Source organism: Erinaceus europaeus, chromosome 16, assembly GCF_950295315.1.
Source record: "Erinaceus europaeus chromosome 16, mEriEur2.1, whole genome shotgun sequence".
NCBI classification, from domain to species: domain Eukaryota; kingdom Metazoa; phylum Chordata; class Mammalia; order Eulipotyphla; family Erinaceidae; genus Erinaceus; species Erinaceus europaeus.
In genome coordinates, this window is record NC_080177.1 from 278,152 (window position 1) to 299,444 (window position 21,293).

At 69.4% G+C, this 21,293-nt stretch overlaps 1 protein-coding gene across 2 annotated transcripts; it reads right to left on the reverse strand.

The window, feature by feature from the left end:
• Positions 1-338: 338 nt before the first annotated feature.
• On the reverse strand, positions 339-21,206 carry CSK (C-terminal Src kinase). Of its 2 annotated transcripts, XM_060174222.1 has the most exons (13): positions 21,029-21,206; positions 11,851-11,924; positions 11,292-11,405; positions 11,092-11,204; positions 10,651-10,870; positions 9,839-9,932; positions 9,206-9,271; positions 6,094-6,193; positions 5,897-5,987; positions 2,327-2,400; positions 1,367-1,562; positions 1,182-1,268; positions 339-870 (listed from the first exon to the last, which is right to left on the reverse strand). In XM_060174222.1, the coding sequence occupies exons 2-13, from the start codon at positions 11,863-11,865 to the stop codon at positions 688-690; spliced, it is 1,353 nt and encodes a 450-aa protein (XP_060030205.1). In that variant the 5' UTR covers positions 11,866-11,924; positions 21,029-21,206; the 3' UTR covers positions 339-687. The 2 variants fall into 2 exon arrangements, with proteins under 2 accessions (XP_060030205.1, XP_060030207.1); XM_060174224.1 differs by lacking the exons at positions 11,092-11,204; positions 11,292-11,405; positions 11,851-11,924; positions 21,029-21,206 and adding an exon at positions 10,982-11,018.
• Positions 21,207-21,293: the final 87 nt, after the last annotated feature.

Genomic DNA, 21,293 nt, shown 5'->3' on the forward strand with positions numbered 1-21,293 from the left:
GCACCCCAGGGCCATCATCCCCTCCATCACCCCAGGCCAGCACCCCCTCCTCCCATGCTTGTCCTCCTGCCAGCACCCCCCACCCCATGAGGTGCCCATCCAACCACACTCTCCTCTGCTGCTGCTGCTACACAGGCCCAGCGAGGGGTGGCAGGGACCCCAGGGTGCCAAGGGCCGGTCCCAAGCCCTGGAGGCGGGACGGGAGGGAGCATCCATGCAGACACAGGACACTGGCTCGTGCAGCCGAGACAAAGCGGGACCCGTCCCGGCCGTGCCCCCCACGCAAGCACAGCCCACTCAGACAAGACGCACGGACGGACGGACGGACGGACAGAGGGCACGGGAGGGGTCAGCGGGCGGCCGCATCCCCACAGCGTTTATTACAGGCGACACGGACCCCAAGCCCCCAGCCGCAGCATGCACGGCAACACCAAGCGACAGGGCCAATGGGACGGGCGCGGCCTGGCGCTCGGCCGGGAAGGAATCTTTCCACACTTCTTGGAAAACGCCCACCGGCGGGCCTCTTTCTTTCTCCTTGTCTTGAAAAACAATAAAAAATAAACACACGGAAAAAAAAATCTCAAAAAGGGGGGCGGGGGAGACAGAAGTCCGGGGCGGGCAGGCGGGCCCAGGCTCAGTCAGTGCGGCCACGGCCGCGTGTCCATCCCGCCGTCAGTCCGTCCCGGGTCACAGGTGCAGCTCGTGCGTCTTGACGTGGCCCAGCTGCTCCCGCAGCTGCAGGAAAGACGGTCGTGCAGCCGCGTCCAGCTGCCAGCAGTTCTTCATGACGTCGTACACGGCGGGTGGGCAGCCGTCTGGGGCGTCCATCTTGTAGCCCTTCTCCACCCGGGGGACCACGTCCTTCAGGGGCTGGGGGCGGGGAGTCAGCATGTGCCCCCCAGTGCCCAGGAAGCCTCACACTCCCCCCGCTTCCAGGCCAGCCCCCCACTCACAATTCGAGGGTAAGGCCCCCCGCCCCGGCCCACCACTCACAACTCGGGGGTAAGGGCCCCCCAGCCCACCACTCACAATTAGGGGGTAAGGCCCCCCACCCCGGCCCACCACTCACAACTCGGGGGTAAGGGCCCCCCAGCCCACCACTCACAATTAGGGGGTAAGGCCCCCCACCCCGGCCCACCACTCACAACTCGGGGGTAAGGGCCCCCCAGCCCACCACTCACAATTCGGGGGTAAGGCACGCGCCCAAAGGAGTAGATCTCCCAGAGCAGGATTCCGAAACTCCACACGTCCGACTTGGTGGAGAATTTCTGGGGGAACGGGCGGGGGGTGAGGCTGGGTGGGGTGGCCGGGCTAGGGGTCACCACCCTGCCCCACCCCGCCCCGCCCGGCCCTGCCCGGCCCCCACCTTCTCGCGCAGGGCCTCAGGGGCCGTCCACTTGACAGGCAGCTTGCCCGTGTCCTGCGTGCTGGACGCCTCCTTGGTGAGGCCAAAGTCGCTGACCTTGGCGACATTGTCCTCGGACACCAGCACGTTGCGGGCAGCCAGGTCCCGGTGCACGAAGTTATGGATCTCCAGGTACTCCATGGCCTCACACACGTCTCTGGGGTGACAGGGGAACCCCTGAGGTGACCCCACCTCACAGTGTTCACCTCAGTGACCCCACCTCACACTGTCCACCTCAGTGACCCTACCTCACACTGTCCACCTCAGTGACCCCACTTCACACTGTCCACCTCAGTGACCCCACCTCACACTGACCCCTCCCCCACACCACCCTGGGGTGACTCTCAGAGACCCCTCCCCCACACCACCCTGGGGTGACTCTCAGAGACCCCTCCCCCACACCACCCTGGGGTGACTCTCAGAGACCCCTCCCCCCCACCACCCTGGGGTGACTCTCAGAGACCCCTCCCCCCACCACCCTGGGGTGACTCTGAGACGCCCCTCCCCCCACCACCCTGGGGTGACTCTGAGACGCCCCTCCCCCCACCACCCTGGGGTGACTCTCAGAGACCCCCCTCCCCCCCACCACCCTGGGGTGACTCTCAGAGACCCCTCCCCCCCACCACCCTGGGGTGACTCTGAGACCCCCCTCCCCCCACCACCCTGGGGTGACTCTGAGACGCCCCTCCCCCCACCACCCTGGGGTGACTCTCAGAGACCCCTCCCCCCCACCACCCTGGGGTGACTCTCAGAGACCCCTCCCCCACACCACCCTGGGGTGACTCTCAGAGACCCCTCCCCCACACCACCCTGGGGTGACTCTCAGAGACCCTCCCCCCACACCACCCTGGGGGGACTCTCAGAGACCCCTCCCCCACACCACCCTGGGGTGACTCTCAGAGACCCCTCCCCCTCACTCACAGTGAGAACTTGAGGAGACAGTCTCCACCCAGCACCGATCGGCCCCTGGACCGCAGGTAGTCCACCAGGCTCCCCTGGGGCAGGACAGATGGACAATGGTCAGACTGACCAGTGTGGGGGCAGGTGGGCAGAGGGGAGGGCAGCTGCCAGTGCTTCTCTGTGCCTGCCGAGGCCTCAGCACCATGACAGGGCTCTCTGCTGCTCTCAGCCTCACGCTTCATTAGCTGAGGGACCAGGTGTGGAGACAGGGAGCTGCTCCCAGGAGGGGCCAGGTGGGGAGTGGGGGACAAGCCTGGGGAGAGACTGGGGGACAGCAGGCAGACTGGGGGGGGCTGGACAGCAGGCAGACTGGGGCGGCTGGACAGCAGACAGACTGGGGGGCTGGACAGCAGGCAGACTGAGGAGGACCTGGACAGCAGACAGACTGTGAGGGCTGGACAGCAGGCAGACTGGGGGCCTGGACAGCAGACAGACTGGGGGGCTGAACAGCAGACAGACTGGGGGGCCTGGACAGCAGACAGACTGGGGGCCTGGACAGCAGACAGACTGGGGGGCCTGAACAGCAGACAGACTGGGGGGCTGGACAGCAGGCAGACTGGGGGGGCTGGACAGCAGACAGACTGGGGGGGATGGACAGCAGGCAGACTGGGGCGGCTGGACAGCAGGCAGACTGGGGCGGCTGGACAGCAGACAGACTGGGGGGCTGGACAGCAGGCAGACTGGGGGGCTGGACAGCAGGCAGACTTGGGGAGCTGGACAGCAGAGAGACTGGGGGCCTGGACAGCAGGCAGACTGGGGGGGCTGGACAGCAGGCAGACTGGGGGGCCTGGACAGCAGACAGACTGGGGGGCTTGGACAGCAGGGAGACTGGGGGGCTGGACAGCAGACAGACTGGGGGGCTGGACAGCAGACAGACTGGGGGGCCTGGACAGCAGGCAGACTGGGGGGGCTGGACAGCAGACAGACTGGGGGCCTGGACAGCAGGCAGACTGGGGGGCTGGATAGCAGACAGACTGGGGGGCTGGACAGCAGACAGACTGGGGGCCTGGACAGCAGGCAGACTGGGGGGCTGGGCAGCAGACAGACTGGGGGGGCTGGACAGCAGGCAGACTGGGGGCCTGGACAGCAGACAGACTGGGGGCCTGGGCAGCAGACAGACTGGGGGGCTGGGCAGCAGACAGACTGGGGGCCTGGACAGCAGACAGACTGGGGGCCTGGGCAGCAGACAGACTGGGGGGCTGGGCAGCAGACAGACTGGGGGCCTGGACAGCAGACAGACTGGGGGCCTGGGCAGCAGGCAGACTGGGGGGGCTGGGCAGCAGACAGACTGGGGGCCTGGACAGCAGACAGACTGGGGGGCTGGGCAGCAGACAGACTGGGGGCCTGGACAGCAGACAGACTGGGGGCCTGGGCAGCAGACAGACTGGGGGGCCTGGACAGCAGACAGACTGGGGGCCTGGGCAGCAGGCAGACTGGGGGGCCTGGACAGCAGACAGACTGGGGGGCTGGACAGCAGGCAGACTGGGGGGGCTGGACAGCAGAAAGACTGGAGGCCTGGACAGCAGACAGACTGGGGGCCTGGACAGTAGACAGACTGGGGGGCTGGACAGCAGACAGACTGGAGGCCTGGACAGCAGACAGACTGGGGGCCTGGACAGCAGACAGACTGGGGGCCTGGACAGCAGACAGACTGGGGGCCTGGACAGCAGACAGACTGGGGGCCTGGACAGCAGACAGACTGGGGGCCTGGACAGCAGACAGACTGGGGGCCTGGACAGCAGACAGACTGGGGGGCTGGACAGCAGACAGACTGGGGGGCTGGGCAGCAGACAGACTGGGGGCCTGGACAGCAGACAGACTGGGGGGCTGGGCAGCAGGCAGACTGGGGGGCTGGGCAGCAGACAGACTGGGGGCCTGGACAGCAGACAGACTGGGGGGCTGGGCAGCAGGCAGACTGGGGGGCTGGGCAGCAGGCAGACTGGGGGGCTGGGCAGCAGACAGACTGGGGGCCTGGACAGCAGACAGACTGGGGGGCTGGACAGCAGACAGACTGGGGGCCTGGACAGCAGACAGACTGGGGGCCTGGACAGCAGACAGACTGGGGGCCTGGACAGCAGACAGACTGGGGGCCTGGACAGCAGACAGACTGGGGGCCTGGACAGCAGACAGACTGGGGGCCTGGACAGCAGACAGACTGGGGGGCTGGGCAGCAGGCAGACTGGGGGGCTGGGCAGCAGACAGACTGGGGGGCTGGACAGCAGGCAGACTGGGGGGCTGGACAGCAGACAGACTGGGGGGCCTGGACAGCAGGCAGACTGGGGGGGCTGGACAGCAGACAGACTGGGGGCCTGGACAGCAGGCAGACTGGGGGGCTGGATAGCAGACAGACTGGGGGGCTGGACAGCAGACAGACTGGGGGCCAGGACAGCAGGCAGACTGGGGGGCTGGGCAGCAGACAGACTGGGGGGGCTGGACAGCAGGCAGACTGGGGGCCTGGACAGCAGACAGACTGGGGGCCTGGGCAGCAGACAGACTGGGGGGCTGGGCAGCAGACAGACTGGGGGCCTGGACAGCAGACAGACTGGGGGCCTGGGCAGCAGACAGACTGGGGGGCCTGGACAGCAGACAGACTGGGGGGCTGGGCAGCAGACAGACTGGGGGCCTGGACAGCAGACAGACTGGGGGCCTGGGCAGCAGACAGACTGGGGGGCCTGGACAGCAGACAGACTGGGGGCCTGGGCAGCAGGCAGACTGGGGGGCCTGGACAGCAGACAGACTGGGGGGCTGGACAGCAGGCAGACTGGGGGGGCTGGACAGCAGAAAGACTGGAGGCCTGGACAGCAGACAGACTGGGGGCCTGGACAGTAGACAGACTGGGGGGCTGGACAGCAGGCAGACTGGGGGGGCTGGACAGCAGACAGACTGGAGGCCTGGACAGCAGACAGACTGGGGGCCTGGACAGCAGACAGACTGGAGGCCTGGACAGCAGACAGACTGGGGGCCTGGACAGCAGACAGACTGGGGGCCTGGACAGCAGACAGACTGGGGGCCTGGACAGCAGACAGACTGGGGGCCTGGACAGCAGACAGACTGGGGGGCTGGACAGCAGACAGACTGGGGGGCTGGGCAGCAGACAGACTGGGGGCCTGGACAGCAGACAGACTGGGGGGCTGGGCAGCAGGCAGACTGGGGGGCTGGGCAGCAGACAGACTGGGGGCCTGGACAGCAGACAGACTGGGGGGCTGGGCAGCAGGCAGACTGGGGGGCTGGGCAGCAGGCAGACTGGGGGGCTGGGCAGCAGACAGACTGGGGGCCTGGACAGCAGACAGACTGGGGGGCTGGACAGCAGACAGACTGGGGGCCTGGACAGCAGACAGACTGGGGGCCTGGACAGCAGACAGACTGGGGGCCTGGACAGCAGACAGACTGGGGGGCTGGACAGCAGGCAGACTGGGGGGCTGGGCAGCAGGCAGACTGGGGGGGCTGGGCAGCAGGCAGACTGGGGGCTGGACAGCAGGCAGACTGGGGGGCTGGGCAGCAGGCAGACTGGGGGGGCTGGGCAGCAGGCACCTTGGCCATGAACTCCGTGACGATGAAGAGGCCGCTCTTCTCCTCCAGGATGACGCCCAGCAGCTGTACCAGGTTTCTGTGCCGGAGTTGCCTGAGGGAGCCGGGGGCTCAGGCAGGTCCCCGGGGTGGGGTCCCTGGGGTGGGTCCCTGAGGGCCTGTCTGGGGGCCCAATGGGCTTCCGGGGACCACCCACTCACGTCATGACGGAGGCCTCAGCCAGGAAGGCCTGTGCGGTGGCGTCATTCTTGATGCATTTTACTGCGACCTTGTTCCCGTGGTAGTCACCCAGCATCACGTCTGCAGAGAAGGTGCTTGTGGCGCCCACAGACCCCACACAGAGCACCTCCACCCCAGGGTCAGGGCCCCAGCTCCACCCCAGGGTCAGACCCCCACCTCCACCCCAGGGTCAGACCCCCACCTCCACCCCAGGGTCAGGGCCCCACCTCCACCCCAGGGTCAGGGCCCCACCTCCACCCCAGGGTCAGACCCCCACCTCCACCCCAGGGTCAGGGCCCCACCTCCACCCCAGGGTCAGGACCCCCACCTCCACCGCAGGGTCAGGGCCCCACCTCCACCACAGGGTCAGACCCCCACCTCCACCCCAGGGTCAGACCCCCACCTCCACCCCAGGGTCAGACCCCCACCTCCACCCCAGGGTCAGACCCCCACCTCCACCCCAGGGTCAGGACCCCCAGCTCCACCCCAGGGTCAGACCCCCACCTCCACCCCAGGGTCAGACCCCCACCTCCACCCCAGGGTCAGGGCCCCACCTCCACCCCAGGGTCAGACCCCCACCTCCACCCCAGGGTCAGGGCCCCACCTCCACCCCAGGGTCAGGGCCCCACCTCCACCCCAGGGTCAGACCCCCACCTCCACCCCAGGGTCAGGGCCCCACCTCCACCCCAGGGTCAGACCCCCACCTCCACCCCAGGGTCAGACCCCCACCTCCACCCCAGGGTCAGGGCCCCACCTCCACCCCAGGGTCAGGACCCCCACCTCCACCCCAGGGTCAGACCCCCACCTCCACCCCAGGGTCAGACCCCCACCTCCACCCCAGGGTCAGGGCCCCACCTCCACCCCAGGGTCAGACCCCCACCTCCACCCCAGGGTCAGGGCCCCACCTCCACCCCAGGGTCAGGGCCCCACCTCCACCCCAGGGTCAGACCCCCACCTCCACCCCAGGGTCAGGGCCCCACCTCCACCCCAGGGTCAGACCCCCACCTCCACCCCAGGGTCAGACCCCCACCTCCACCCCAGGGTCAGACCCCCACCTCCACCCCAGGGTCAGGACCCCCAGCTCCACCCCAGGGTCAGGGCCCCACCTCCACCCCAGGGTCAGGGCCCCACCTCCACCCCAGGGTCAGACCCCCACCTCCACCCCAGGGTCAGGACCCCCAGCTCCACCCCAGGGTCAGACCCCCACCTCCACCCCAGGGTCAGACCCCCACCTCCACCCCAGGGTCAGGACCCCCACCTCCACCCCAGGGTCAGACCCCCACCTCCACCCCAGGGTCAGGACCCCCAGCTCCACCCCAGGGTCAGACCCCCACCTCCACCCCAGGGTCAGACCCCCACCTCCACCCCAGGGTCAGGACCCCCAGCTCCACCCCAGGGTCAGGGCCCCACCTCCACCCCAGGGTCAGGGCCCCACCTCCACCCCAGGATCAGACCCCCACCTCCACCCCAGGGTCAGGACCCCCAGCTCCACCCCAGGGTCAGGACCCCCAGCTCCACCCCAGGGTCAGGGCCCCACCTCCACCCCAGGGTCAGGGCCCCACCTCCACCCCAGGGTCAGACCCCCACCTCCACCCCAGGGTCAGGACCCCCAGCTCCACCCCAGGGTCAGACCCCCACCTCCACCCCAGGGTCAGGGCCCCACCTCCACCCCAGGTTCAGGGCCCCCACCTCCACCCCAGGTTCAGGGCCCCCACCTCCACCCCAGGGTCAGGGCCCCACCTCCACCCCAGGGTCAGGGCCCCACCTCCACCCCAGGGTCAGACCCCCACCTCCACCCCAGGGTCAGGGCCCCACCTCCACCCCAGGGGTCAGACCCCCACCTCCACCCCAGGGTCAGACCCCCACCTCCACCCCAGGGTCAGACCCCCACCTCCACCCCAGGGTCAGGGCCCCCACCTCCACCTCAGGGTCAGACCCCCACCTCCACCCCAGGGTCAGACCCCCACCTCCACCCCAGGGTCAGGACCCCCAGCTCCACCCCAGGGTCAGACCCCCAGCTCCACCCCAGGGTCAGACCCCCACCTCCACCCCAGGGTCAGACCCCCACCTCCACCCCAGGGTCAGACCCCCACCTCCACCCCAGGGTCAGACCCCCACCTCCACCCCAGGGTCAGGGCCCCAGCTCCACCCCAGGGTCAGGACCCCCACCTCCACCCCAGGGTCAGACCCCCACCTCCACCCCAGGGTCAGGACCCCCACCTCCACCCCAGGGTCAGGGCCCCACCTCCACCCCAGGGTCAGGGCCCCACCTCCACCCCAGGATCAGACCCCCACCTCCACCCCAGGGTCAGGGCCCCACCTCCACCCCAGCGTCAGACCCCCACCTCCACCCCAGGGTCAGGACCCCCAGCTCCACCCCAGGGTCAGGGCCCCACCTCCACCCCAGGGTCAGACCCCCACCTCCACCCCAGGGTCAGACCCCCACCTCCACCCCAGGGTCAGACCCCCACCTCCACCCCAGGGTCAGACCCCCACCTCCACCCCAGGGTCAGACCCCCACCTCCACCCCAGGGTCAGACCCCCACCTCCACCCCAGGGTCAGACCCCCACCTCCACCCCAGGGTCAGGACCCCACCTCCACCCCAGGGTCAGACCCCCACCTCCACCCCAGGGTCAGACCCCCACCTCCACCCCAGGGTCAGGACCCCCACCTCCACCCCAGGGTCAGGACCCCCAGCTCCACCCCAGGGTCAGGACCCCCACCTCCACCCCAGGGTCAGGACCCCCACCTCCACCCCAGGGTCAGGACCCCCAGCTCCACCCCAGGGTCAGGGCCCCACCTCCACCCCAGGGTCAGGGCCCCACCTCCACCCCAGGATCAGACCCCCACCTCCACCCCAGGGTCAGGACCCCCACCTCCACCCCAGGGTCAGACCCCCACCTCCACCCCAGGGTCAGACCCCCACCTCCACCCCAGGGTCAGGGCCCCACCTCCACCCCAGGGTCAGGACCCCCACCTCCACCCCAGGGTCAGACCCCCACCTCCACCCCAGGGTCAGACCCCCACCTCCACCCCAGGGTCAGGGCCCCAGCTCCAAACTCTCCCATCGCCAGCGTCAGGTCCGGCCTCACCTCCGAACTCCCCCTTCCCCAGCGTCTGCAGCAGCTTCAGGTCTTTCATGTTCAGCGCCCAGCCACCTGGTCAGGGGGGCGGGGCTCAGAGGAGGGGCGGGGCTGGGAGGGGCGGGGCTCAGAGGAGGGGCAGGGCTCAGAGGAGGGGCAGGGCTGGGGAGGGGCGTGGCTCAGAGGATAGGCGTGGCTGGAGAGGGGCGGGGCTCAGAGGAAAGGCGTGGCTGGGGAGGGGGCATGGCTCAGAGGAGGGGCGTGGCTCAGAGGATAGGCGTGGCCGGGGAGGGGCGTGGCTCAGAGGAGGGGCTGGAAAGGGGCGTGGCTCAGAGGATAGGCGTGGCTGGGAGGGGCGGGGCTCAGAGGATAGACACGGCTGGGGAGGGGCAGGGCTGGAAAGGGGCGGGGCTCAGAGGATAGGCAGGGTTGGAGAGGGGCGGGGCTCAGATGATAGGCGGGGCTCAGAGGATAGGCAGGGCTGGGGAGGGGCTCATGGGAAGGGCGGGGCTGGAGCTCGGGGGGCTCCGAGGATTGGCCGGACTCAGGCAAGGGGTGGAGCTCAGGGGAGAAGGCCCAGCCGGGGGCCTTGGGGTGGCAGTGGGTTCTGTCCTGTCTGTCCATCCTGTGCATGGAACTCACTGCGGAGGAACTCATCCTGCGCGGCCACCGTGCCCTCCATGACCTTGGGCTTGATGAGGCGTGTGCAGAGCCCGTCTGCGTCAGAGCTGTAGTGCTGTGTGTGGGGACACTCAGTGACCATGCTCCCACCCAGGGGCCCCCACCCAGGGCTGACCTTGGGACCAGCACGTGGCTTCAGGGACCCTCCCTGCCCAAGCCCTCCGCTCAGAGGTGCTGTGCAGCAGGCTATACTCATCTGGCTCCCTGCACTTGAGCGAGGGGAGCTGGGCAGACTGTAGGGAAGGCGTGGGGTGGGGGGCTGGGGGAGGCTCCACAGGGAACCTGCCTGAGGTTTGGGGAGGCCTCGCCCCACACCGGGCCCAGTCCAGCTCAGGCCTGTACAGTGGCCAACCTGCTGCCTGGGCCGCACTGCTCAGGACAATGCTCCCCGCCAGTGCTCCCCAGGCAGTGCTCCCCGCCAGTGCTCAGAGTGCTCCCCAGGCAGTGTTCCCTGCCAGTGCTCTGAGTGCTCCCCAGGCAGTGCTCCCTGCCGGTGCTCTGAGTGCTCCCCAGGCAGTGTTCCCTGCCAGTGCTCTGAGTGCTCCCCAGGCAGTGCTCCCCGGCAGTGCTCCCCGCCGGTGCTCTGAGTGCTCCCCAGGCAGTGTTCCCCGCCGGTGCTCTGAGTGCTCCCCAGGCAGTGCTCCCCGCCACTGCTCTGAGTGCTCCCCAGGCAGTGCTCCCCGCCGGTGCTCTGAGTGTTCCCCAGGAAGTGCTCCCTGCCAGTGCCAGTGCCCTGAGTGCTCCCCAGGCAGTGCTCCCCAGGCAGTGCTCACCTCCACCAGCTGCATGAGGTTCTCAAAGTACACCTCCTCGTCAATGCTGAGCTTGCTGGCGTGGTACATGATGCGGTAGTGCTCCACCTTGCCCTCGCAGCTCACGCACAGCGTGTAGTCCCCGGGGTAGTTGGTGCTCTCCCGGACCAGGAACAGCCCCGTCTCGGGCGGGCACAGCAGCCGCTCCGCCTGCTCCCGCGTGATCTTGCCGTGGAACCAGCTGGGCCGACGGGCAGGGAGGTCACAGGGGCCTGGGGGCGCACGGCCTCCCAGAGCTCCACTGGGCCCTCGACAGAGGTGAGGCTGTGCTCACAGTGCCCCCAGCACTCACGGCATGAGGCTGAGCTCGGTGCCCCCATACCCCCCAGCACCCAGCACTCACGGCATGAGGCTGAGCTCGGTGCCCCCATACCCCCCAGCACCCAGCCCCCCAGCACTCACGGCATGAGGCTGAGCTTGGTGCCAGCCTTGACGCCCTCCCTCTTCTGCACATAGTTGGCCGGGATGATGCCTTCACGTCCCACCTTGTTCTTGGCCTTGTACCAGTTGGGGTCCTGGGGGGGGAAGGACTCAACGCCAGCTCTGGGGTGGGGGGCACCCAGGACCCAGCTCCAGGGGGGAGGGCAGGCCCAGCCGCTGACCTTGGTGACCGCCACGATGGTGAGCACGTCCCCTTTGCAGAAGGGCAGGTCCTGCTCGGCCGTGCCGTGGAAGTTGTACTTGGCAATGCACTCTGTGCCCGTGGGCCAGGCAGCCTGGGGGACGGGCGGGAGGCACCGGGTGGCCTCTGGGACACTCCCACCCGGCTGGGCTGGTGCTTCAGTGGACAACCATTGTCCACAGCTGGCTCCACCTCCAGGCCCCTGGGGGCCCTCTCAGTCCCCACCCCCGTAACCCTTCCTCCCCACAGCAAACTCTACATCCAACCTGGGTCACCTCTCACCTGGGTCACCCCCCACCTGGGTCACCCCCCACCTGGGTCAATCCCCACATGGTCACCCCTCACCTGGGTCACCCCTCACCTGCTACCCCTCACCTGAGTCACCTCTCACCTGGGTCACCTATCACCTGGGTCACCCCTCACCTAGGTCAATCACCACCTGGGTCATGACCCCACCTGGGTTACCGTCTCATCTGGGTCAATCCCCACCTGGGTCACCCCCTTACCTGGGCTACCCCCCACCTGGGTCACCCCCTCACCTGCACTGCCGACATGGTCTCACAATGGTGCCTGTGTCACAGGAAGGCCAGACTGTCACCGGGAACCATGGGAGCTGGGGACGGGAGGGAAGTTACACAGAGGACAGCACCCACCTCAGCCAGACTCGGCACCCCACCCTGGGCGACACTGACCAGAGTGACAGAGGACACGTGACAAGGGATGTGGTGCAGCCCCCACCTTGGGGACAGTGACGGGGCCTCCAGGGGGCACAGGCAGGGGCTGCAGCTTCCAGGCTCAGGAAGCCGGGCTGGGCCACTGCAGGGGCTTTCAGCTGGGGACACGGAGGCTCGGGCCAGGGGCGGCAGCTCCCAGGACAGCACAGGGGGCTTCCTGGAGGGGGCTGGGGCTGGGTGCCAAGGCCAGAGGCCACAGCCAGCCCTGTGAGGGTGCCGCTCACCCAGGGGAGGCTGCAGGTGTGAGGCTGGGGGCTGGGGATTCGGGAAGCAGACTGGCCCGGCCCGAGGAGCGTTCCCACGGCCCCAGAGACACAGAGTAGGAGTTCCAAGTTTCAGTCAGCGTGCACAAGCTCACTGCCACCCTATATGATTCACCTGCCTGCTTGCTTTCTCTACAGAACCGGTCCTGTCCTGCCCCTGGACGTCCTGTGCCTGACCCTGTACCCTCCCCATCTCCTTGCCCTCACTGTCTCCCTGGGAGGGAGTGCTGGCTTTCTGGCGGTCACCTGGTAGTCGAAGGGGCTTCCTCCAAGGAGGGGGGTGCATCCAGAGACCTTGGGCTCCATGTGTGAGTGTGTGTCCGTGTGTCTGTGTCCATGTGTGTGCGTGGGTGTGTGTGCACACATGTACTCGTGTGACACCCACGGCCCCAGCGCTGCCCCCAACCAGCCCTGGCAGAACCAAGGGAGCCCCGAGGGCCGGCCTGCCACCCTTCCTGGTCAGAGCTGGTGGCCAGCATGCTGGGGGCAGAAGGTGGCCTGGGCCCAGCAGAATGGCCAGCCCCTGGGCCCTGCACCCAGCAGGAGTTTCCCCTGCTGCTATGAGAAGGGCTGCCGCCTGGGCCCTGGAGCTGTCCTGTTCAGACAGCCCAGAGACGGACCGCTGTCACACCACTGAGCAACCCAGCAGAGCCAGGACAGGGCAACACCCCATGTCACAGGGACCCCCACCCTGCAGCAGACTGGGGAGCAGCACCCCAGACCCACAGGCTCGAGGCTACACAGCCCCAGGCTCAATCCCTAGTCGGCCATCTCTGGGCCACAGGGACAGAGGCTTGAGGAAGGGCTATCTGGCTGCAGTGGCCACTGCCCTTGTCCCCGGTGTCACAGCTTGGCAAGGGCCTGGGTCCTGGATCCCCATCAGTGAGGGTGACCGGCGAGAGCCAGGCCAGCCTCCCTCCAGGTGTTAACGAGGGAGAAGGAGGACCTGGGGACCTGAGGGCAGTGGTCTACTCTGGGCCAAAACACTGCAGAGCAGGAGGGGGTAAGGCTCATGATTCACTCCAGATTAGCCTGCACCCCAAAGCCCAGACTGCACCCCCAAACCCTGGCCCATACTGCAAACCCCAGCCTGCAACCCCAAGCCCCAGCCTGCAGCACCAAACTCTGACCTGCAGCCCCCACAAACCCAGCTGGCAACACCCCAAAACCCAGCCTTGTGTCCCCATGAGTCCCAGAAGGCAGGTGAAGGGCCAGGGTGGCTTTCAGCCCCACGGGGTCACCCCCGGCTGGGCAGAGGGGTGCTGTCAGCAGGGCCCAGTGGTTGCTGGCCCCTCAGCCACCTGCTAGGAGACCTCGTGAGTGGGTGCGTGTACTGGAGGCTGTGGACTCCGCGGACAGTGTGTCTCCACCTGCAGCCCCGGCCCTGGTACCTTTCAGCAGCCCCCAGCCTCTTCCTGTCCGGGGCCTGCCCGGGGAGTGGGGTTGCCTGGGTCCAGGTGGCGGGCAGAGGTGAGGACAGCACCCTACAGGCCCACAGGAGAGCACGTGCAGGGGTGGGGGTGAGGCGTGGGAGCCCCAGGAACTGCTGCCACCCAGCTAAAAATACACAGCGAAAGCGGAAGCACCAAGAAGGGCTGCCCTGGCCCAGAGGCCCATTCTGCCTGGGGGGCCACTCTGCCTGGGGACCACTCTGCCTGGGGGACCACTCTGCCTGGGGGCCACTCTGCCTGGAGGCCCACTCTGCCTGGGGACCACTCTGCCTGGGGGACCACTCTGCCTGGGGGCCACTCTGCCTGGGGGCCACTCTGCCTGGGGGCCACTCTGCCTGGGGGGCCACTCTGCCTGGAGGCCCACTCTGCCTGGGGACCACTCTGCCTGGGGGACCACTCTGCCTGGGGGCCACTCTGCCTGGAGGCCCACTCTGCCTGGGGGGCCACTCTGCCTGGGGACCACTCTGCCTGGGGGCCACTCTGCCTGGAGGCCACTCTGCCTGGGGGGCCACTCTGCCTGGGGGCCACTCTGCCTGGAGGCCACTCTGCCTGGGGGGCCACTCTGCCTGGGGACCACTCTGCCTGGGGGCCACTCTGCCTGGAGGCCACTCTGCCTGGGGGGCCACTCTGCCTGGGGGGCCACTCTGCCTGGAGGCCCACTCTGCCTGGGGACCACTCTGCCTGGGGGGCCACTCTGCCTGGGGGCCACTCTGCCTGGGTGGCCACTCTGCCTGGGGCCCACTCTGCCTGGGGGCCACTCTGCCTGGGTGGCCACTCTGCCTGGGGGCCACTGTGACTCAGAGGGGTGCCCACTCCCCTCAGGGTGGCTTGGTGGTGAAAACTCGCAGTCCAGGTGACAGAGCCTCTGTTGGAGGGGGGATGACGCCTGGGGGGGGGGCAGCAGACAGAGAACCAGGGCCCCAGGAAGGGGGACCCTGGAGACAAGGGGCCCCAGGCCAGCCCTGTGCCCAGCAGAGCTGATGCTGCCGCCGCCCCCCCCCACCCCATGCGTCTCTGCTCTGGGGGGGCTAGGCTTGTCCTGGTTCTCCCTTTGTTGGGGGGAGCAGGCAGCTCTGTGACCCCTGCAGGCTGTGGGGGGTGGAGTAGAGCTGGGGGTCCGGACTCAGCCTGCCCTCACGTGGAAGGTCTCTGGGCAGAGGTGGGTGTCTGGCTCCCTGACCCCCCACACCCCCATGGCCCCAGGGCCAGTCAGCAGGCCAGCCACCAGCCTGGCAGTGGGGAGCCCAGTGCCCACTCCCACCAGCCACACCCCTGCCTGGGGGGTAGCCACAGCACCAAACAAGGCCTCTTCCTCAAAGGCCCGATATCAGGCCCTCCCCCTCCAGGAAGCCCTCCTGTGCTGCTGCAGCCCACGCTCCCCAGCTGCCAGGAAGTGGGGACCGCAGGCCTGCCCTCACGGCCTCCCCACTACGGTCCTGGGGGGCGTGGGTGCCCAGCTGTCAGGAGTGGGGTGAGGGGGGCATGGGTGAGCAGAGGGATGTAGATGCCCACCCAGGGCACAGGGTGGGGGGTGTTGGTCCCACCAGGGGACAGGGTGGAGGGTGTGACTGAACACCAACATGTGTGCCCAGCGGGGGGTGGGGGGGCAGGTGGGGGCGCGACTGAGCAGCGGGGTGTGCGTCCCACCCAGGGACGGGATGAGTGAGCAGCTCACCTGCCCTGACTGACATCCGCTTCCACCAGGGCGCCCTCGGCCCTCACTCCTGGGAAGGGGGGCGGGAGACTGCGGCCAGAGCCCCATGGAGGGAGCCTCAAAACCGAAACCAGGAAGAGAAACGGGGGCCAGGGGCTGCAGGCCTCAGTTTCCTGGCTGCAGCTTGGGGGGCTCTCCTGGGGCGCCCCCAGCCGGGCAGGAAGTGCAGGGCCTCCTTCGCAGCTCTTGACTTTTAGTCTGGATCTGATTTAATGGTTACGTAGCTGGTTCTATTTCCAGTGCTGGATGGAGGGGCTCTGAGGGCGGTGGAGCCTGTCCCAATCCCAGGGCTGAGGACGCCCCAGGCCAGCCTGAGGTGACCCCACCCCCAGGACCCTGCCTTGGGGCGTGAGGGTCACCCAAGAGTGCAGTCCCAGGCCTGTGGGTGGGTGGGTGTGATGCTCATCCCCACCAAGAAGCCTAGCCGTCACCATGTCCCACCCACCCCCAAGAGGCAGGTGGAGCCACCTAGCTCTGGACACCCAGGACCAGGACCCGAGGGGGATGTGTGGCCCCCAAGGGGGAACCTCAGGACAAAGGCCCCCCAAGGCAGAGGCTGCTGGGTGAAGGTCATGGGGTCCAGCAGCCTGGGGCTCAGCTGGCCTCTACTTCTGTTGGTCAGGAGGTGGCTGTGACATGTGGCCTGTGCCCCAGATACCTGCTGGGCCTTCTGGGTGTGGAGGTCGCCTTTGAGCGCCCCCTGCCCCCCACCAGGCTGGACGCTCACTTTTGGGGGACACATGGCCCCCCAGATGCCCCCTGCAGCCCAGGCCCACCCTGTGTTGGGCAGTGCTGGAGACCATCTTCTGTCCTTCTGCCTTCACCCAGACACAAAGTGGGGGGGCAGGACACAAACTCCCAGTGCCTAGGACCCCAACAACTGAGAGTGCTCCCCCTCTAGCTCAGGATGCTCCCCCTCCATCTCAGAATGCTCTCCCTCCATCTCAGAGTGCTCCCATTCAGTTCAGAGTGCTCCCCTCAGCTGAGAGTGCTCCTCCCTCCAGGCCAGAGCTCCTCTTGCTCATGGTGCCCCCTCGAACCCAGGGTGCTCCCCTCCAGCCCAGGGTGCTCCCCCTCCAGCTCACTATGTTCCTCCCTCCAGCTCTGGGTGCTGCTCCCACGTGTGGTACCCTCCCTGGGCTCACGGTGCTCCCCCCTGGCCGAGTGCTCCTTCCCTCGGCCGAGTGCTCCTCCCCTCGGCCGAGTGCTCCCCCCCTCGGCCGAGTGCTCCCCCCTCGGCCGAGTGCTCCCCCCTCGGCCGAGTGCTCCTCCCCTTGGCCGAGTGCTCCCCCCTTGGCCGAGTGCTCCCCCCCTTGGCCGAGTGCTCCTCCCCTTGGCCGAGTGCTCCCCCCTTGGCCGAGTGCTCCTCCCCTTGGCCGAGTGCTCCTCCCCTTGGCCGAGTGCTCCTCCCCTTGGCCGAGTGCTCCCCCCTTGGCCGAGTGCTCCCCTCTTGGCCGAGTGCTCCTCCCCTTGGCCGAGTGCTCCCCCCTTGGCCGAGTGCTCCCCCCTTGGCCGAGTGCTCCCCCCTTGGCCGAGTGCTCCTCCCCTTGGCCGAGTGCTCCCCCTTGGCCGAGTGCTCCCCCCTTGGCCGAGTGCTCCTCCCCATGGCCGAGTGCTCCCCCCTTGGCCGAGTGCTCCCCCCTTGGCCGAGTGCTCCTCCCCTTGGCCGAGTGCTCCTCCCCTCGGCCGAGTGCTCCCCCCTCGGCCGAGTGCTCCTCCCCTTGGCCGAGTGCTCCTCCCCTTGGCCGAGTGCTCCCCCCCTTGGCCGAGTGCTCCCCCCTTGGCCGAGTGCTCCTCCCCTTGGCCGAGTGCTCCTCCCCTTGGCCGAGTGCTCCCCCCTTGGCCGAGTGCTCCTCCCCTTGGCCGAGTGCTCCTCCCCTTGGCCGAGTGCTCCCCCCTTGGCCGAGTGCTCCTCCCCTTGGCCGAGTGCTCCCCTCTTGGCCGAGTGCTCCTCCCCTTGGCCGAGTGCTCCCCCCTTGGCCGAGTGCTCCCCCCTTGGCCGAGTGCTCCCCCCTTGGCCGAGTGCTCCTCCCCTTGGCCGAGTGCTCCCCCTTGGCCGAGTGCTCCTCCCCATGGCCGAGTGCTCCCCCCTTGGCCGAGTGCTCCCCCCTTGGCCGAGTGCTCCTCCCCTCGGCCGAGTGCTCCCCTCTTGGCCGAGTGCTCCTCCCCTTGGCCGAGTGCTCCTCCCCTTGGCCGAGTGCTCCCCCCTTGGCCGAGTGCTCCCCCCTTGGCCGAGTGCTCCTCCCCTTGGCCGAGTGCTCCCCGGCTCTAGGGTGGAGAGGGCACCCCTCCGGAGGCTGAGCCCCGGCTTACTCAGTCCGCACAGGAAGTCGGGGTACAGGGACGGGGCCTCATGGCCACCCCCTCGTGACCCAGGCCGCAAGCAGCCGGGTGAGGCCCACCTCCCACTGACCCACAGCCGGAGCCTGAGCCGGCCAAGGGGCTGACCGGCCGCCGGCCTCACCCGGAGGGTCTGAGCGCACGTGCCTCCACCCGGCCTGCGGCCCCCGGGCCAGTGCGGGGCTGGAAGTCCCCGTCATCTCACCCCCTGGGGGAGCACGTGGTCGCCCCCAGCACCTGGGGCGTGTCTGGAGGGCGAGGTAGCTGCTTGCTCCTGGGCACCCAGGCTAGACGGGATGGGGGCATGGACAGGGGGACAGGGACAGGAGGACGTACAGGGGGACAGGACAGCAGGATGGGGACAGGACAGGGGGACGGGGACAGGACAGGGGGACGGGGACAAGAGGATGTACAGGGGGACAGGACAGCAGGATGGGGACAGGACAGGGGGACGGGGACAGGAGGATGTACAGGGGGACAGGACAGCAGGATGGGGACAGGACAGGGGGACGGGGACAGGAGGACGTACAGGGGGACGGGGACAGGAGGACGTACAGGGGGACGGGGACAGGAGGACGTACAGGGGGACAGGACAGCAGGATGGGGACAGGACAGGAGGACGTACAGGGGGACGGGGACAGGAGGACGTACAGGGGGACGGGGACAGGAGGACGTACAGGGGGACAGGACAGCAGGATGGGGACAGGACAGGAGGACGTACAGGGGGACGGGGACAGGAGGACGTACAGGGGGACGGGGACAGGAGGACGTACAGGGGGGCAGGACAGCAGGATGGGGACAGGACAGGGGGACGGGGACAGGAGGATGTACGGGGGACAGGACAGCAGGATGGGGACAGGACAGGGGGATGGGGACAGGAGGACGGGGACAGGAAGATGTACAGGGGGACAGGACAGGGGGACAGGGACAGGAGGACGTACAGGGGGACAGAACAGCAAGACAGGGACAGGAGGATGGGGACAGGAGGACGGGGACAGGAGGACGGAGACAGGACATACAGGGGGACAGGACAGGGGGACGGGGACAGGGGGCAAAGAGACAGGCCAGGGGTTAGGGGTCAGGAGACAAGGTCAGGGGGCCAGGCCAGGGTCATAACAACTTAGGGTGCTGGCCGAGGGTGCTGGCCCCGGGTGCAGGCCCTGGGTGCTGGCCCTGGGTGCTGTGTGCTGGCTCTGTGTGCTGGCCCTGGGTGCTGGGTGCTGTGTGCTGGCTCTGGGTGCTGGGTGCTGTGTGCTGGCTCTGGGTGCTGGCCGCTGGCCCTGGGTGCTGGGTGCTGGCCCTGGGTGCTGGCCGAGGGTGCTGGCCCTGGGTGCTGGCCCTAGGTGCTGGGTGCTGGCCCTGGGTGCTGGCCGAGGGTGCTGGCCCTGGGTGCTGGCCCTGGGTGCTGACCCTGGGTGCTGGGTGCTGGCCCTGGGTGCTGGGTGCTGGCCCCGGGTGCTGGCCCTGGGTGCTGGGTGCTGGCCCTGGGTGCTGGCCCTGGGTGCTGGCCCCGGGTGCTGGCCCTGGGTGCTGGGTGTTGGCCCTGGGTGCTGGGTGCTGGCCCTGGGTGTTGGGTGCTGGCCCTGGGTGCTGGGTGCTGGCCCTGGGTGCTGGCCCCGGGTGCTGGCCCTGGGTGCTGGGTGCTGGCCCCGGGTGCTGGGTGGTGGCCCTGGGTGGTGGCCCTGGGTGGTGGCCCTGGGTGCTAGGTGGTGGCCCTGGGTGCTGGCTGAGGGTGCTGGGTGCTGGCCCTGGGTGCTGGGTGCTGGCCCTGGGTGGTGGCCCTGGGTGCTGGGTGCTGGCCCTGGGTGCTGGCCATGGGTGCTGGCCCTGGGTGCTGGCCCTGGGTGCTGGCCCTGGGTGCTGGGTGATGGCCCTGGGTGCTGGCCCTGGGTGCTGGGTGCTGGCCATGGGTGCTGGCCGAGGGTGCTGGGTGCTGGCCTGCTGGGTGGTGGCCCTGGGTGCTGGGTGGTGGCCCTGGGTGCTGGGTGCTGGCCCTGGGTGCTGGCCGAGGGTGCTGGGTGCTGGCCCTGGGTGCTGGCCCTGGGTGCTGGGTGCTGGCCCTGGGTGCTGGCCCTGGGTGCTGGGTGAGGGTGCTGGCCGAGGGTGCTGGGTGCTGGCCGAGGGTGCTGGGTGCTGGCCCTGGGTGCTGGGTGCTGGCCCTGGGTGCTGGCCGAGGGTGCTGGGTGCTGGCCCTGGGTGCTGGCCCTGGGTGCTGGCCCTGGGTGCTGGCCCTGGGTGCTGGGTGAGGGTGCTGGCCGAGGGTGCTGGGTGCTGGCCCTGGGTGCTGGGTGCTGGCCCTGGGTGCTGGGTGCTGGCCATGGGTGCTGGCCGAGGGTGCTGGGTTCTGGCCTGCTGGGTGGTGGCCCTGGGTGCTGGGTGGTGGCCCTGGGTGCTGGCCCTGGGTGCTGGGTGCTGGCCCTGGGTGCTGGGTGCTGGCCGAGGGTGCTGGGTGCTGGCCCTGGGTGCTGGCCCTGGGTGCTGGGTGCTGGCCCCGGGTGCTGGCCCTGGGTGCTGGGTGCTGGCCCCGGGTGCTGGGTGGTGGCCCTGGGTGGTGGCCCTGGGTGGTGGCCCTGGGTGCTGGGTGCTGGCCCAGGGTGCTGGCCCCGGGTGCTGGGTGGTGGCCCTGGGTGGTGGCCCTGGGTGCTGGCCCTAGGTGCTAGGTGCTGGCCCTGGGTGCTGGGTGCTGGCCCTGGGTGCTGGCCCTGGGTGCTGGGTGCTGGCCTGCTGGGTGCTGGCCCTGGGTACTGGCCGAGGGTGCTGGGTGCTGGCCCTGGGTGCTGGCCCTGGGTGCTGGGTGCTGGCCCTGGGTGCTGGGTGCTGGCCGAGGGTGCTGGGTGCTGGCCGAGGGTGCTGGGTGCTGGCCGAGGGTGCTGGGTGCTGGCCCTGGGTGCTGGCCGAGGGTGCTGGGTGCTGGCCCTGGGTGCTGGGTGCTGGCCGAGGGTGCTGGGTGCTGGCCCTGGGTGCTGGGTGCCGGCCCTGGGCCCCGCTGACCGGTCCGCCGGCCACGCCCCTCCTGACACCTGGACCGGCGGCCCAGGCCCGTGCGCCCGTCCCCGGCTCCAGCCTCCCCCGGGGCAGCGGTCGGGGTTCCGAGGTCCGAGGTCGGGGTTCCGAGGACCGGGTCCGGGTCCGAGGCTCGGCCGGACCTTCCCGGGGCCCCGGCGGCCAGGCCCTGGGGGGGGAGGCTGCCCGCTGACCGACGGCCGGACACTCACCTCGGGCGGCCGGGGCGGTCGGGGCTCCGGGCAGCATCCGCGGGGGCGGCGGCGGGCGAGCGCGGGGTCCCTGGGGCGCCCCGGAGGGCCTCCCGGCGGCGGTGTCGGCCCGGTCCGCCCGCTGCAGGAAGCGCGGCCCGGGAGGAAGCGCGGCCCGTCCTCCGCCCGCCGAAGCGCGCATGCGCGAGGGAGCCCGCGCCCCCTGCCGGTCTGTCCGGGAACTGCGGGGTCCGCCCCGGAAGGCGGGAGGGGCGGGGGGTGGGGG